The sequence below is a fragment of the Camponotus floridanus genome, unplaced genomic scaffold (assembly GCF_003227725.1).
Source record: "Camponotus floridanus strain SB8 unplaced genomic scaffold, Cflo_v7.5 scaffold72, whole genome shotgun sequence".
Taxonomy (NCBI): domain Eukaryota; kingdom Metazoa; phylum Arthropoda; class Insecta; order Hymenoptera; family Formicidae; genus Camponotus; species Camponotus floridanus.
In genome coordinates this window covers 956,900-974,050 of record NW_020229841.1, presented here as the reverse complement: position 1 = coordinate 974,050, position 17,151 = coordinate 956,900, and the positions used below count along the sequence as shown (strand labels likewise).

Sequence of the window (17,151 nt, the reverse complement as noted above, 5' to 3'; positions counted from 1 at the left end):
TCGTTCGCTCGCTCCCGAAAATAGGAGAATAATATACTCGCAATATCAAACATACAAAAAAACAATGCTATTCCATCTCGTATTTTAATAATAATTTTCAAGCTTCGATGTTATTTCAACCCCGGAGATCCATCTCTTCCGAAATATTACATACATTTTATTAAATGCAAGCTACAAATGAATAAAAAAAAAACAATTTAAGCAATTGAAAAAACAACTGGAAATATTTGAAATTATTACGTAATGTGTGCGTAAAATAAAAGAGATGAAGTGCAATCGTAAGAAAGAAAGACACTTGTCTCCACGTCGAGCTCTGTGACCACGAAATATTTCACAGCGGCTCTCCTCTCTTTTTCTCTCGCCGAAAATTTCGGCGAGATTCTCGATCGGAAAAAAAGAAGGAAAAAAAAAAGACAGAGGGAAAAGAGGGTGGTTTTTCTCTCCCCCTGGAGTCTCGGCAATCCGCGCGGGGTACGCGGGGTACGCGGAATTCCTGCGTGGGACTCCATCGTCCACCCCCATCCCGCGTCCCCCTCGAGCCCCAGCCCCCTCCGTACGCCGCCCAACGTTGCCGGCATGGACGAAGGCAGCAAGACGAAGGACGAAAGGAAGAAGAAAAGTGTAAGGAAGGCGCGCGGAGATAGATCAATAACAAACCATTATGGACCCTCCGGGACTGCGAAGCGAACGTCGAGACGACGATTCGACGCGTGTTCCTCTTTCGTAATGCCCGACTTTACCCGCGAGTTATCTGTCACCGCGCTAATTACGTAACGTTATTTTCGCCAACGAGACCGACCCCCGCACAAGAATAAAACAAATCGAGAAACTAGTTAATTGGGTTACACGACTAATTAATAAACAAGAAAGTTGATGTACATGACAGGAGGAGGAATGTGACGGCTGCTTCTGCAATTTTCACCTTACGTTCCATCATCATTCAACAGAATATTTGCCAGAATATATACCTAGAATATTAATTAAATTTCTTTAGCACGAAAAGAGAAAAAAATCCCTCAATTTCCCCCGTGATTAAATCCGCGAAAAATGTATTTCGCTGCTCAAGTTCCTGGAATTATGATAAGCTCGATAAATTATCGATTAACATGAAAGTTGGCTGTCATTAGAAGCGGCATTATTCCGCGAAACGAGTAATCAATCGTGACTTTTAGATCAGATTGCGCGTCTCGTTCGCCGAATTGTATCGAGTAATTACACCCAGGTGAAAGCGAAAGATCTTACTGGGAACGGACGGTCTTCTCTTGACGTCGAGGGCGAGTGGAAAGAGCTTCTTCAGGTATATCCACATGACGGCGAGCGCCACGAGCACCACGGAACATATTCTACGCCGTATTTCGGGCGCGCACTCTCTCGAATCACGCACACATCACATTTTCCGCGAATCGATTCGACTCGCGCACGCATCGCACGACGATCACTCATTTCAAGCCGAAGGGCAGATTAGCCATTAGAACCATCACTTTGGCGATTGCGAGGAGCAGTGACGTGACGTACAACCGTACGCGAAATTCCATCGAAGGTCGCGCGCGATCAATGACATTTGAAATCTATTCCCAGAGAGACGTGGCCCAGTTCTTTGACGAAGGGAACTTGTTGATGGTGGGTGAAATTTATCTCGAAAAAAAAATCTACCTCGCTCGGTCGATCCTCCCTTCTCGCGATCGGTGGAAAGAGCCGGATGCTGGGGCAGGCATCTCGGAGCCGGCATTTTCCGATATCATTTTGCCGAAACGGCCATGCGTGGGCCGGCCAAACACGTCTCGTTTCGCCTACACTCGACGTGCCTGGCGAATTTGACGGAAAACGAGAGACCCGATCGCCTCCGAAGGGACGATCATGTATCGGCCGCACTGATATTTCACAAGAATCTCCCCGCGATCGACGTCGCGACGTCAGCCATGCTGAACCTCTCCTCTCGTCCACGAGTCTTGAGACGACGACATCGCCATCCAGAGACGAGAGACTCGTTTTCGACGAGTACATCCCTGGGAGTGTCGCGGACGACGAATTCAACCGCCGCCCGTCGACGTTCCGCGGAAAATAAAATGCGGCCTCTCCGACATCAAACTCGACTCTCGGTCCCCACTGTCGCTCGTCGTGGGAATTCTTGCGGTGTCGCGCGTCTAAGGTCGAACTTTTCCACTTATCCTCGAGTGTCCTTCTCCCGATTACGACGAGTGTCGGGTCGAATTTCCACGAACACTTCGCGGATTCCAGACATCTCCGCGACACGCCGGGAGGACGAGTGTACTCGCCGACGAGGCTCGCGATTCTCGAAGCGGAGGAAACCGGGAGAAGCCCATCGCACACTTTTCACGCGCACTTTGCCGATTTTCGCGACTCGGCTCTGTCCTCTCTCTCGGCCAAGATCCAAGTATGTCGTGCCAATTCCGGACGACGACGACGACGACGACGACGACGACGACGACGACGACGACGACGACGGCGACGAGGACAACCCGGACATTTTGTGGAACGAAAGAACGCGGGCCTACCAACTGATAAATCCGCTTTTAACGTGGCGGCCCGACGTACACGCCGGGTTCTTGCCGGCTCCGCCAAAGGCACGATCGCTCTCTGCGTGTCGATGCCCCCCACCGCACCCCCCGCCCCCCTCCGCCTCCTGCGCTCGGTCCCCCGCTGCCCCCCAGGGGCGGATGGTAGGCGACGTAGAGCGCCGTCGCCGCCGTCCGGAGCTGCCGGGGGCGCCACCGAGCGATACCGACGCCGACGCCCGCGACCGATCGATAGTCACGACCGACGACGACGACGATGAAGATGAGGACGACGTACAACTCCCGACGAATGTACATTTTCCTGCGTCTCTCGTCCCGCGGGCCAGCTCCTGGTGTTTCGGCAGTTGGCGCGTCGAGGAAAGGCGATTGGGAAAATCGACCGGGGACATTTTCCTGAGACTCGTCGGGATCGGAAGGAGCGCACGTCGAGTCGGGGATCGCGTGAAAAATTCGATTCCGGTGTTTTCTCCAACGATTTTTTGCAACTTTGTGCGTAGGTTGGAGAAAGACAGGGAGAAAGGATCTATTGCGATCTAGGGAGAGAAAGGGAAAAATGCGACTTCATAGGAGTTGGGAAGAATATTTATGAATAAAATATATTGGTTTTCATACGCATATATATTACGGAAAAGAATTGCATAATGTGATGGGCATGATATCTGTACTTCTTTCTCCGCTTTTTAGCGACGATGATTTCGAATATTTTCATTAACGTAAACTGCGTGTATTTTATATGTTCGAAATAAAAGATTGTATTGCCAATATTGTAGCATGATATTTATTTATTTATATCAACCATTTATCATTTATTCATTTATCATATTTATTTATATCAACCATTCATTTATATCAAACCATTCATGCGTTTCGAAAGAAATTCCCTAAATATTATTATTACTGTTTTATCATTGTTATATTATTTACAGATCGGGTAGAAAACAAGTACATTTGTATTTTTAAAAACTGCATGTAAAGCCATCATCGATCTAAAATGAATCCTGTATCGAACGTACAACTCTTCTCAGATTTGAAGTTAATTAATCTCAACCGATATTAATTCGATAAAAAATTAACAATAAAATCGAGACCCACAAGAATATATCTCGGTTTCGTGCGGAATTTAAACTCGATTGAAACAAGCGAGCAACACGTTACGTCGGGACTTCCTTCTCTACTCGGCAACGTACGCATCGCGAAAAACGCAAACCGGACGAAGGAAGTAGGGGAGGGCATACGCAAGGAGACGAAAGAGGAAAGAGAGAGAGAGAGAGAGAGAGAGAGAGAGGAGGTAAGGGAGCGCGAAAATACGAGTGCGTGCGAGCGGAAAAGAAGCGTACTACGAGAGCGGAAAGATCGTGGTGAGCGTGAACGGAAGGACGGCGAGAGGGAGCGAGACGGAGAGAGCGAGGGAGGAAGGAAAGGGGGCGACAGAACGTTAGATAAGAAAAGTCATCACGGTCACTGTGCGTGCCGCGCTATACCGTCATTCATTGATTGCATCGTACGCGGAGAACGTTGTACGCTCTACGCCGTTAATGTTCGCCGGATAGCGGAGCGTGCGAGTAGACAGCGAGTGAGAGAGAGAGAGAGAGAGAGAGGGAGGGGGGACGGGGCGGGGGCGGGAATGTAAGTATGAGAAACGTACTCGCTCGCGATTACACGCGTCCTTCTCTCTCCTCGCCTCGTCCTCCTCCTCCCACGTCTCCTCTCTCCTTTTTTTCGCTGGCACTTTTATTTTTCCCGGAGCTGCTCCGTCAATTGGGAGCTCGCTTATCGAACGACTCGTACTTCGCTTTCGTGACGGTGATTGACCGCGGATGTATTATCACGTATGGTAACGACGATTACTATAGCTACTTGCGTCGAATGTAGAAGCGATATATCGAGTCGCTAATAACAACTGGGAGTTTGATTCGTTTGAGAATTTTTTTAATTCATAGATGATTGAATTTTTTTAAATTTATCACGGACGTTTAATATTCTTAGAGAGGTCTTTAATGAATATGAAAATATAATCTCGCGAATGATATCGCGACAATCGAACAATTTCTCTGAATATATAAATTATCTACATCGAAATACGTTGTTTTATCTTGCGCTCTTTTGCAATATCATCTATCGATTTAACGATCAGCTTCCACAAAATGTAATCGTGTTCATTATCCTTTTATCGATTATAAAAATATTTATTATATATTACATTTTATATTTAATTTATATTTTTATTTTTGATGAAAAGATCATACATCTTAATGTATTTCTTACAAGATGGAAAATGCAATTATATAAAAAAAGAAATACATAAAAAGATCGCGCCTCTTGAAGGGAAATGAGAAACGTAAATGTGAAATAATTTTTTTTAATTACAATCTTCTTATGAGAGATATATCTCGCCTTGTGTAGAAAGAATCGGAAAAACACGTTTGTCACGTGCTTGCGTAACGACGACAAAATATCCAGCGAAGTATTAAAAAAGAGACAGATAGAGCGAGAGAGAGAGAGACACAGACGGGAGGGAGGGAGAGAAGAGAGAAGAAGGAACGGAGAGATAAGTCATTATGGTCAATGTGCGTGGCCACGTCACACACGCCAGACAGTCAGTCATTCATTGATAGTATCATAGTATGATCCGAGGCTAGTGTACACGTTGCGCAGCTCGCGGCACGACACGCACGTAAGTTTGCGTGGTAAGTCACGGGCGGAAAGAGACGTGACGACTACAACGTGCGCGATGTGGGAGGAGGAGGAGGAAGAGGAGGAGGAGGAGGAGAAGCACGGGAACGATCGAAGACAAAAGAGAAAGTATACGTATTACCCGACACAGTGAGAATGAATACCATACCGTGGGTTAAGTAGTCGCGAGATTTCGCTTCATTTTTTTCTCTTTTTTTTTTGTTATCGATACAGTAAGGAAAGTTGACGAGAATGGACGAGGAAATTCGAAGAGACCCGTTTATTACGCGACGGATGTAGCGTTCTAAAAGTAGCCCGCCGTGTAACTAACTTCGAGATGCGTAGAACGTGTGTAACGAAACAGTATAATGAAATACTATTAGCAGCGCGCTTTGATCTTACGAAGAATACTAATTTAGAACTGGTCTCTTTAAATTTAGGGCTCTCTGTCGCAACATTTATCGCAAGAATTTTTATCAAGACTTAGGGACTTTTCGATTAAAGCCTTAAAGGTTAAGTATAATATTTGCCGAAAAGTCTAATAGGCTATTCAAAGAAAGGGTACATAGAAAAAGAAGGACATTCTTGTTTAGAAAATATCTTTAGTTTTAACATGGAAATCTTGAAATGAGATGATATTGCGTTAATTAAAGAAAAATATAATTGCTTGCTTGAATGAAGCCATTTTATATAGTTCAATCAAGAAATATATAAATTCTTATGATTTAAGATTTAATTTTCTTGAGTGGAAAGGAAATGTTAAATAAAAAATAACATTTTTAAATCAAAGATTATAATTTTCTTAAAGTAAAATTAAATAATTATTCTTCAGATGACAATTACAATATGGAAATATTATTGATTATATTATTGAAATTTAAAATTGTTAAATTCTTTTAAGAAGATTATAAGTTGTTGACTATAAACGAAACAATGAACACGTTAATGTAAGTATTTTGACACTTATTTTTTTTTGTGTTCTAAATAAAATCAGAGCCCGAGAGTGTATTTTTCATTGAACACAAAATGTGAGCTTTTCTCGCATTCAGAAAATAGAATAATTATTTCTTGTACTTTTTTGATATTAAATATAGTTCTAAAAGGCACTACAACATCATAGTTTAGAAAAATTTAAAGTAAAATTGTAAAAAGCATTATATATTTTATATTTTATGCGGCATATAAATATGTATGTGTTTTGAACTTTTTAAATAAAATGATATATGTATGTAAAAATTTTGAAATACACATCAATTAAGAGATTCGACCTCTCGTGATTCACGATAAATTTACCGATTTGCATAAAAATATACGTGGCAACGAGCGATACGATGCTTGGACAAATAAATACATCGTATTATAACAAACCGATGACAGAAGAGAAGCGGAAATTGACAGAAGGACGGAGGCGGAAGATACATCGTGCGACTTCGATGCGTGTTATTAGTACACAAGAAAAGAGCGGAAAAATCGCGACGTATTGTTTCATATAAGCATACGTTTGTGGCATAAAAATATTTCTATTTCTGTGAAAAATCGCGTTAATTTTGTCCCATCCCACGATCTAAAATTAGATATGTCAAGCGCATTCCACCCTCTATTTTTAAATCATCGAACATTGTTTATCGTAAAGTGCAACTGCGATGATTGACCAAATTTTGCGAAACTATTATTCTATTATGATGCGCGCAAAACGTTATAAATATACAGATACAATAATTAATATTTTGAATTAATTATATTATTATCAAGGTGAAATTATACAATATTACATTGTTGTTCATTCTCTATCTCTCTCTCTCTCGATTTACTATTCCCATCATAAATTATATACAATTATTACACGCAGAGTTTAAAATATCAGTTATACATATGTAGTTATTTATGATAAATTCACAGAAAAAAAATGTGTCCAACCAAAACTTATATACTTAAACTAACGCGTTTATTGTTTCGTATATACACAATAATTTATAATCTTCTTAGGAGAATTTAATAATTTTAAATTTCAACAATATTATAGTCTTATTTTAATATTCTAATTGTAATATTGTAATTGTCACCTCAAGAATATATATTTATTTCAGAAAATTATAATCCTATTTTAAGAAAATTATAATCTTTGATTTAAAAATGTTATTTTCTATCTAATATTTTTTTTCCAGAAAATTTTTCAAGAAAATTAAATCTTAAATCATAAGAATATATTTGTCTTATTGAACTATATAAAATGGCTTCATTCAAGCAAGCAATTATATTTTTCTTTAATCAACGCAATATAATCTCATTTCAAGATTTCCATGTTAAAATTAAATATATTTTCAAAACAAGAATGTCCTTTTTTTCTGTGTTCACATGTTGACGAAAGAAGTTAAAGTAAAGACTTAAAAAACGCGGCGATTTTTCGGTTACAATCGATCGTAATCGCGAAATTAGCGACAGCAGACGAGCTGGTTGAAAACGCAGGAGAAGACGAGTTGGGAGAAATGTTGCTCTAATTAAGCGACGTAAGTTTATTAAACCCCGGGCTTAAAATAGCGGACGGCGCATTACCCAGGAATGTAAGGGCAGTCCAGTTTTATTGCCGGTCGAGCCCTAAGATTAACTCGTACGAGAGCCATTTTACTTCTCTCGGATCTCGCCTCGAGAATCTCGTTCTCTCGAGTTACTCTCGTCAGAAACAATGTGCTCTCTCTCTCTCATCGATGAGACCGGGAAATGCGACGCAAAATCGATACCCCGCGGTATATCCTGTCTCTCGTGTGAAAGGCGAAAAATTAGGACCGAACGATCGATCGGCGCGCGGACGCCATTTATTCGGCGGCGCGTAAGATGGATGTATATATTCGCGAGAAAATGGGGGTAGTGCCTAAGAAACGATCGATTACTGGTCGTGTCTGAAATTAGGTTGACCGAAGAACCACTAGAAATATCGGCGAGCTGAGGCTCTCCTCGTGAAGCGTGAGAGAGAGAGAGAAAACAACGCGATGGAAAGCAGTTTTCAACCTGCACAGATGATTGACAGATATTTCGAAACGTGCTTCTTTTTCAGAGGATTAATACCTTTGAGATGTCACGACAGGATATCGTAATCTTGTCAGTCCTCTAATTGAAACATACAGAGTCTCTGATGCAGAGTAAGCCATTGAAAGTTATCAGCATAAATATTCATCCTGTGAAATTTTTAAAGGAAAGCTCCCACGCACAAAAAAGTTTATGTAATTTTAAATATAAAGATTCATGCAAATTTGTAATTTTATTGAGTCTATGAATTTGGAATTGATTTTTTTTAAATGAAAATCTTAAAATATAAATAGATTATTAAATTGTAAGTAATTAAACCATGTTTTTTCACACAAAAATCTTTAGAAATGAATTCAAAGATTTAAAAAGATGTAAAAATACAGCATTTCATTTAATTCTCGGTAAAGGAACACTGATTCCAAATTATTATACAAGATTTTACGCGAATAAAAGATATATTTTACTGAATCAATGATGAAATATGAAGGAAATGAAAGGTTTAGAGTCTCTCACGAGTCGTGAAAATAAAAAAAAGTTTAGACTATTTCTTGTCCTAATTCTTTCGAAGCGTTTTTCTTCAAAATGAGAGAAGTAAATGAGAATACTGCATTTTTCTTTATTTATATGTATCCCGATCAAGTCTCGAATCGACGTTGACGATACGAAGTCGGGAGGTATCAACGTGGAAGTTGCACACGACCGCGAGGGTCAGGATTAAATATAACTGTGCTCGGGCTATTTATAAAGATTAACTTGTTGGCGAGATAACGAAGAAGAAGATGGAGACAACGGCGCTAAATTGTCGCAACAATTGCGCGGGAACCGACGGATTCCGGGGCGGCCGTTCCTCGTGCCACTTTGAGCTTCGACCTCATTCTCGTCTCAGCCATACGTCAATCGTACATATTTCGAGGAAAAAATAACCAATTATACATATAATCGATTGATTATCAAATATTCTAGCCGTTTAACGTTATAAATTTCAATTACGATTCAACCTTAAATCATGCCTTACAATAAAACTTTTCACTTTCATGATAGAAGCTGAATTAATTATATGTATTGAATATTTTATTTTCATTATTACGTCATTTTTCTCTTAAGGTAAGTGCAAGAAACATTTGTGAGTTCCGTTATGGTCTTGTCGGGTTCAAATACTTTTGAAATACTTGCGGGAAAATATGTAAAGTAGTTAAAAAATTAAATTTAATTAAAATAATTGCAAATTGGGAAGTTTAATTTATTAATTTAAATTTTAAATCACGTTTTACTATAAAACGTATTTCATGATAGCAAATAAACAGCAATAATTTATATAAAAACAAAGAAATCATGCATAAAAATCTTTCTAATCATAAATTTTTGATAACTTTGTGTCGTTGATATATGCATATATGTATAAATTGCAATCTTATGCACTGGATGAATAATTTCGATGCTTTAAATGGCCTGGAGATCGATAGGAGAATTAAAAGAAAACATGAAAATATTTGTCAATAAACATAATTGGTTGATTGTCAAATATTCTAGCTGTTTGACGTTACATAAATTTCAATTACGATTCAACCTTAAATTATGCTTTACAATAAAACTTTCAACTTTCATGATGGAAGCTGAATTAATTATATGTATTGAATATTTTATTTTCATATTATTACGTTATTTTTCTCTTAAGGTAAGTGCAAGAATCATTTGTGAGTTTCATTATTGTCTTGTCTGATTCAAATACTTTTGAAACACTTGGGGAAAATATGTAAAGCAGTTAAAAAACTAAATTAAAATCATTGCAAATTTGAAAGTTCAATTTATTAATTTAAATTTTAAATCACGTTTTAATATAAAACGTATTTCATGATAGCAAATGAACAGTAATAATTTATATAAAAACAAAGAATTCATGCATAAAAATCTTTCTAATCATAAATTTTTGATAGAGAATAACTTTGTGTCGTTAATGTACACATATATGTATAAATTGCAATCTTATGGATGAATAATTTTGACGCTTCAAGTGGTCTGGCGATCGATAAAGGAATTGAAAGAAAACATGAAAATATTCATCGATAAGCAACGATTCTCCCCTGACACGCTATACGTTACTTGTGAAATATGTGATAGAGCGGAGAGGAACGTCATAACGGAAGTTCGTGCACCTGGAAAGCACGTTCCATACCGACACTCGGGGAACAGACAGAGTGCAGTCTGGAATTTTATTTACACTACGCATTCATACACGTGGAAACGTCCGCAGCGTGCGGGCGGGGTCCACGTCCGCGTTCCGAAAAAGAAGGGAAAAACGTTAGAGCCATCTATCCATTCAGGGAAGCTGGTTAGCGCGTTTACGCGGACATTGCCTAATCGACCGACCAGCTTGAGAGCAGAAAAACAGGCGGGAACAAAGCGGAACCGCTCGTGTTTCCGCTAAAGATTAAATAAGATTGAATTTTTTTTTGTGCACCACAAAGACAGTGAGTTTCAATTCAAATTTTATGTATACAGAGTGTTTCTTAATAAGTGCGAAAAATTTTACGAAATGATTCTTTGTCGAAAATTAAGAGGAGTTTTTCATATAAACATTTAAAAAGTTCTAATAAAAAATTGAATAGAGGTTGCTAGTTTTATCCCTTTATAACAATACGGGCGGCTCAAAAAAATATTAATAAATAACCTTTTTATCAGTAGAAAATATCCACTTAATTTTATTTCTTTCACTTCTTTCAAATTTGAGAAAAAAATAAAAACCTAATGTTTACCCCCATTTTTGGAGGAGGATATCTCCACAGGGAGGGATGTAGAAGTATATGTTTATGAAAAATCCCTTTAATTTTCGACAAAGAATCATCTAAAAATTTTTCGCACTTATTAAGAAACACTCTGTATATAAAATATGATTTTTAAAGAAGAAATTTATTGGAAACAAATTTATTAAAAAATAATAGCCGGCGTAATTTGTATTGAAATATCATTGCTTACCGATGAATGACATTTATATCACAATAAAATGCGTGTAAAATTTCTTATTTCAATAGACGTCTAATTTTATAGATTAAATCTAATTGTAATTAATTTTTCAAAGCTTATTAGAATCAACAACGCAATCTCTCTTTCACGTTACTTTTTTATACACTTGCACGTCGTGAGAAAGAAAAAAAGAGGGTATACGGAAAGTAAATGTTACGACATATTCCATCATTATCTCATTCCCCTCTGAGAGCACCTGATAACACACCGGTCATACACGTCTACGACGCGTTGGCCTCTTATTCAGATTAGGAGAGTCGTTTGTGTCCCATCGTCGTTTTTTCGAGATTTGATTAATGGAATTATTGGTCGCTTCTCGCGAAGACAAGCTCGTTAGCTATACAACTCAAAGCTAACCCTGGGTAGGCTTTTCTCGGACATATGTATTTTGCAATAAAAATTAAAGAAACTAAAGTTACTGATGTATTAATTGTGATAAGTGATTATTTCATTCATCTATAATTTCGCGAAACGCACAAATCTGAAATTTCCGTTGCAGGACATGTTCGATTGAATCTGTGTCAGCCAGAAAGGAATGTCGCAGATCGTAAATTATCCACGAGGGAATGCCGTTGGTATATTCTACGGGAGGGTTTACGCGGCTCGACGGTTTCAGTCCGTAAACGTTTAAACGTCGAGGCGCACCTTTGATCCGGCGCTCGCTTTGAAGCGCGAATGAGCGACTGAATGCCCGAAGGTGGGGAAGCACGTCAATTTCACAGGACGGTTGTCCCAGTGCCCTTGTACGCGATGTCGAAAATTAGCGAAATTGTTTTTTTTCCCCTTTTTCCTCTCTCCCGCCCGAAAAAAAGGGAGAAGACCGCCGTAGAAGCGGTGGTTTTCCATCGAACGTTGCGTGAAGGCCAGGAAGAGGGAAAGAAAAAAAAAAGAAAGAGAGAGAGAGAGATCAACGGGATGGAAGGGTCGGAGAATGCGGAGGGTACGTTTACATCGAGCTTTTCCGTTTCCGGAATATCCATCGATCCCTCTGTCAGCGGTCCTCGTAACCCAATCAAAACTTTCCCCTTCGAAGCTTACCTATCCTTGCACCCGTCGATCAGGTAAAGTACATCGTATACGTAATACGCGGTTTCGATGTACTCCGCAAAGATCTACGCGAAATCTCGAATTCTATGAATTTATAATGACCGATGAAAATGTCACTTGGAGAAGCTGACAAGGTGGAATTTCTGGCGAAATCGCTTCTACCCAGGTTTCTCGAAGCAAAGTCGATGCATCTTGCGAAAATGCAAATTGTAGAACGTATCTGCATATTTTTAATTTATTTTTCAATTAACCAATAACTCAATAACCTAGCCATATAACTATGATTTATTTAAAAAATATATATATAATATATAAAATAAATAAACATATACATATATATATGTATATATATATATATATATATATATATATATATTTATAATATATAAAGTAAATTTCTCTTATAATAATTTTAGAAAAATGTTTGTGTGTGTGTTGTGTGATGACAATATTTATAACGTTCAAACGGCTTTAAATGTGTATGACATTGCATAAAATTTGTAAACTCCAAACGGCTTTAAATGTGTATGACATTGCATAAAATCAAGATAAATGCGTGACAAGATATATGCAAAAGTTTTCAACGATAAAGTCTTTGTTTTTGTTTGGAACATTTAAAAAATATTCATTATTTATTTGAACTGTGACTGTTTTTTTTTTTTTTTTTTTTTTTTCGATCGCTTTTTCTCTTATATTAAATTTATTTTTTGATGATTATCGAAAATATTATCAGGCTAAAGATATAAAACACGAGAAAAAAAGAATTATGATCCTTCTGTGCTGGAATATTTCACAGTAAAGCGTGCGATTATACGATTCGAGACAATGATTCCTAAACGGGCGCTTCTAGAAGACAGACAGAAGGAGAGATGCAGCGTCATCAGCGATCTTCTTGGAGGTTCTCACGATAGAACGTGGAAGTTTTCTACCAGAAAGAACCCTGTTCGCTGTTACTTGTCATCGCTCTCGTACGATTGTCCGGATTGTAATCACTTCTTGCTCGCAGTCTCTCTTACGAAGAAGTCCTTTTAACCCTTTAACGGTGTTTGACGAGTAAACTCGTCACGTGGAAAAATAAAACACCATTTGCTAAAAAATTGAAATTTTTGTAACAAATGAAAAATGTATTTCTTTTCTTAGAATAAAAAAATCAAGTAACGTTTTGCATTTTTATGAAAATATTGTTATATTCGACGCAATGAATTAATATTGCACAATTGTTTCAAATATAGAATTCAAAAGGAGACAAGATACTGATGTCTTACACGTGAAGTATGTGCACTCAGTTTCCAAAATATCTCTAAGGACAGAGTAAATTTCTTCTTTTTTCTATTTTTTGTTTCTCATGTATGTAAATTTTTCCTGTTTTATTTAAATACGAATTTTTAAAGTTGTATTAATAATATCTGTTATATTAAATTTTGAATTTTTGAACAATAAAATTATTGGTCTTTAAATAATAAAAAATTTAATTCATAATATTTGCCATTTTGTTATAATTCAAATTTACAGTAAGTGTATTTACTCTGCGTTTGAGTATATATTGATTTTAATTACGCAAGTAAATTTCAAAACAAAATTTCACCGTTAAAGGATTAAAAGAAGGAAGTAAAACAGGATACTTTATCCAAGAAATATCATACGCAAAGTCTGTATGTTATAAATACGCTCTGATGTGTCTCCAATCACTCAACAAATGGAAAAATGTAGAAACGCATATTTTAAATTCATTTCGCACACAGGATGTCTGGGAATTGCTTCATTACTTCCTTCATTTCAAAAATATTTAATATTTCACTTCATTATGTCGAGAATCATTTATTTGACTTTTTATAATTTCTGTTGGTATAATTATGAGATAAAAACACATATTTAATTTTCATCTTCGTTAAGGGGTATTTTACGAAGAATGAGCATCATTCGGTTGACTTTTTATCATTTCTGTTGGTATAATTTCGAAGGAAAAACATATGTTTAATTTTCATTTTCATTAAAAAGTCGCATTTTACGTCACAGACATCGTATAATAAATATAAAAATTACAAAGAGATAAACATGAAATTATTTTCGTTCCAATTTATTTATAACATCGAAATCTGTCTTTACCGACTATCGCTCGAAGCTAAACTCTGTTAAATTTCCCTTCACTTACGCAAAAATAAAAACGATGCAACCGAACGAATAAAAAATATACACATCATTCGAATAACCCATAAAATAATAACAAAATAATTCTGTATGTGTCGAGAAAGAAAGAAAAAGAGAAAGAAAGAGAGAGAGAACGAAGACAAGGAAAGAAAGGCGAAAAGGGATGGACGAAGCTGTTTCTCTTTGCTCGTTAGTCACGGTTTCGTCTTTATGAATGGATTCACTCTCGCGGCTTTACGAGAAATCGTACTATCTTCACTACCGATGGCCTCCATATCCTTTCTTCCCCTCCCTCCCCCCCTCTCGCTCTTCCCTTCGTGACAGGGTGTCCTTCTTCGGAGGCTCGCGCTATTACAGTCAGAATGGAAGACGGTCGCGAATCGATATTTCTCACAGTGCTCGTCGTCGACGAGCCCCCGGGGCTGCTCTCGAGAGAACGAATTCGGGAAGCTGACGTCGATATTACGCGAGCGAAAAACCGAGCTGGACCAGAGGAGAGCGAGTGGAATCGAAATATGTCCGTGTAATTAATTCGATAACGAACGAATAGTTTTAAATCAATTATCGGGATTTAGTCTGTACCAAGTATTTCATACGATAAAGCAAATTGCCAACGTTTAACGCGAGATCTCTCTCTCTCTCTCTACCTGTCTCTGATTTTCATTTCGTATTTTCACGGCGAGTATAAGGGAAAACTATATTTCGGGAGACTCTAATTCAATATCAAACAATCAAATTTCATAAATGTCATGATAAGAGTGAAAATATAACATCTAGTTTCCTGAAAATGAATTAATGCGGCAAAGTTCGTATTAATTTTTTCCTTTCAGAGTAGCTTGCATCGTATGCTTCTCTGGGCGCGGTCGATGTTGAATTTCGCTTCGAAACACAAAGATACATAAAAAAAGTAAGATATTAAATATTCTTCAAATTAATCTTCAGATAGAACGCTTTAAGAGAGAAAATTTTATAAGAAAGAAATATAATATATATAATTAAAAATTAAATCAAAATTGGCAAATTAGAGCCACAGTCCACATTAATTGGAGAGCAAGGAAGAAACAATACTTGCTTCTTTGTAATTACTCTTGTATATTTCAAATTAAATATTATGTTAACAAAACGGTTTTGTTGTAATTTCTCAATTTTGATTTAATTTTTAATTATCATTATTCGAGCTATTTTTAATTTTACTTAATATATATAATGTTCACAATCTCTTTCCTGTTGCCTCGAATCAAGAATGTTTTATATGATAAACTTTTATACACGTTTTTAATTACATTTACATGAATCTAGATATTTAAAATCATAATATTCCTGTGCAAAATATATATTAGCTACAAGTGCTTTTTTCTAAATAAACTTGACAACTTAGTGCAAGATTATATACGTGATAAGAGCTATATTTTGTACGCATAAAATAATAAAAAATGACATATCTAATCACAATAAAATAAAAAAAAATGACATATCTAATCATATCGAGTGAACTCAAGAATTAATATAGGATTACTGAAAGGAAGAAGGAAGAAATGTTTATCGTTTGTATCGTCTACTTCGACATCGAAGCCACTTGTGCCTGTTGGAAGGCTCGCGCGTCCTCTACAACGAGAAGACGTAAAAAGGGTGAAGCCGAGAGAAAGAAGGGGAGAGTAAGTCGGGGAAGAGGAACGGTGAAGAGGAGAGGGTGGAAGACTCTGGTTGGACCGCGGGAGGAGATGAAGGAGAGATTGGAATGGTATTCGAGGAATGTCATGTAATAATCGGCCGCCATTCGATCGTCCGTTTCAACGAGAGGCGGCGCCACCTCTTGGCTCGGCTCGATTCGATTCGATCGTGACTCTCGTGGACCAAATCGACCAGATACGTATTTGACATAATTTTTATTTAATTTCGAATCATTTACAGCCAGCTCGGAGGCGGACACTTCTGCTTATTTTATGAAAAAAAGAAAAAAAATACGTAATCGCAGTAGAATAAAATAAAAAACAAATCATATTTGTATGTTTTTAAATACTCATATTTGTATTTTTAAATTGTCTAATATTACTTTTTTTTAAATAGAGAATGAGATTAAATTTAATACTGTTTTTATTTGTAGAAATACTGATTAAAATTAACTAAAATTCGACTACTCTATTAGTTGTACCTTCTTTGGAAAGAGAGATTCAGTTAAATCACGGTTCAAGCTAGCTTTAACCAACATCGACGAATTTTAAACAAACGTACTCATATTTGTATTTTTTAGATTCTCTAATATTACTTTTTTTTAAAGTAAAGAGTGAGATTAAATTTAATACTGTTTTTATTTGTAGAAATATTGATTAAAATTAATTAAAATTCGACTACTCTATTAGTTGTACCTTCTTTGGAAAGAGAGATTCAGTTAAATCACGGTTCAAGCTAGCTTTAACCAACATCGACGAATTTTAAACAAACGTACTCATATTTGTATTTTTTAAAAACTCTAATACTACTTTTTTTAAAGTAAAGAGTGAGATTAAATTTAATACTGTTTTTATTTGTAGAAATATTGATTAAAATTAATTAAAATTCGACTACTCTATTAGTTGTACCTTCTTTGGAAAGAGAGATTCAGTTAAATCACGGTTCAAGCTAGCTTTAACCAACATCGACGAATTTTAAACAAACGTACTCATATTTGTATTTTTTAAAAACTCTAATATTACTTTTTTTA

The 17,151-nt window shown here is 36.9% G+C and overlaps 1 protein-coding gene across 2 annotated transcripts in view; it reads right to left on the bottom strand.

Moving 5' to 3' along the window:
* Positions 1 to 17,151, bottom strand: part of LOC105248659 (serine/threonine-protein phosphatase 4 regulatory subunit 1) — a 132,617-nt gene that overhangs the window by 111,088 nt on the left and 4,378 nt on the right. The window contains exon 1 of one of the 2 annotated variants that reach the window (XM_011253574.3): positions 1,243 to 1,471. The exons of the other annotated variant lie outside the window; for it this stretch is intronic. Coding sequence (XP_011251876.1) covers positions 1,243 to 1,309 — 67 coding nt within the window. The 5' untranslated portion in view covers positions 1,310 to 1,471. Of the gene's footprint in view, positions 1 to 1,242; positions 1,472 to 17,151 lie in introns of those variants that run through there. 2 annotated transcript variants of the gene reach the window in all.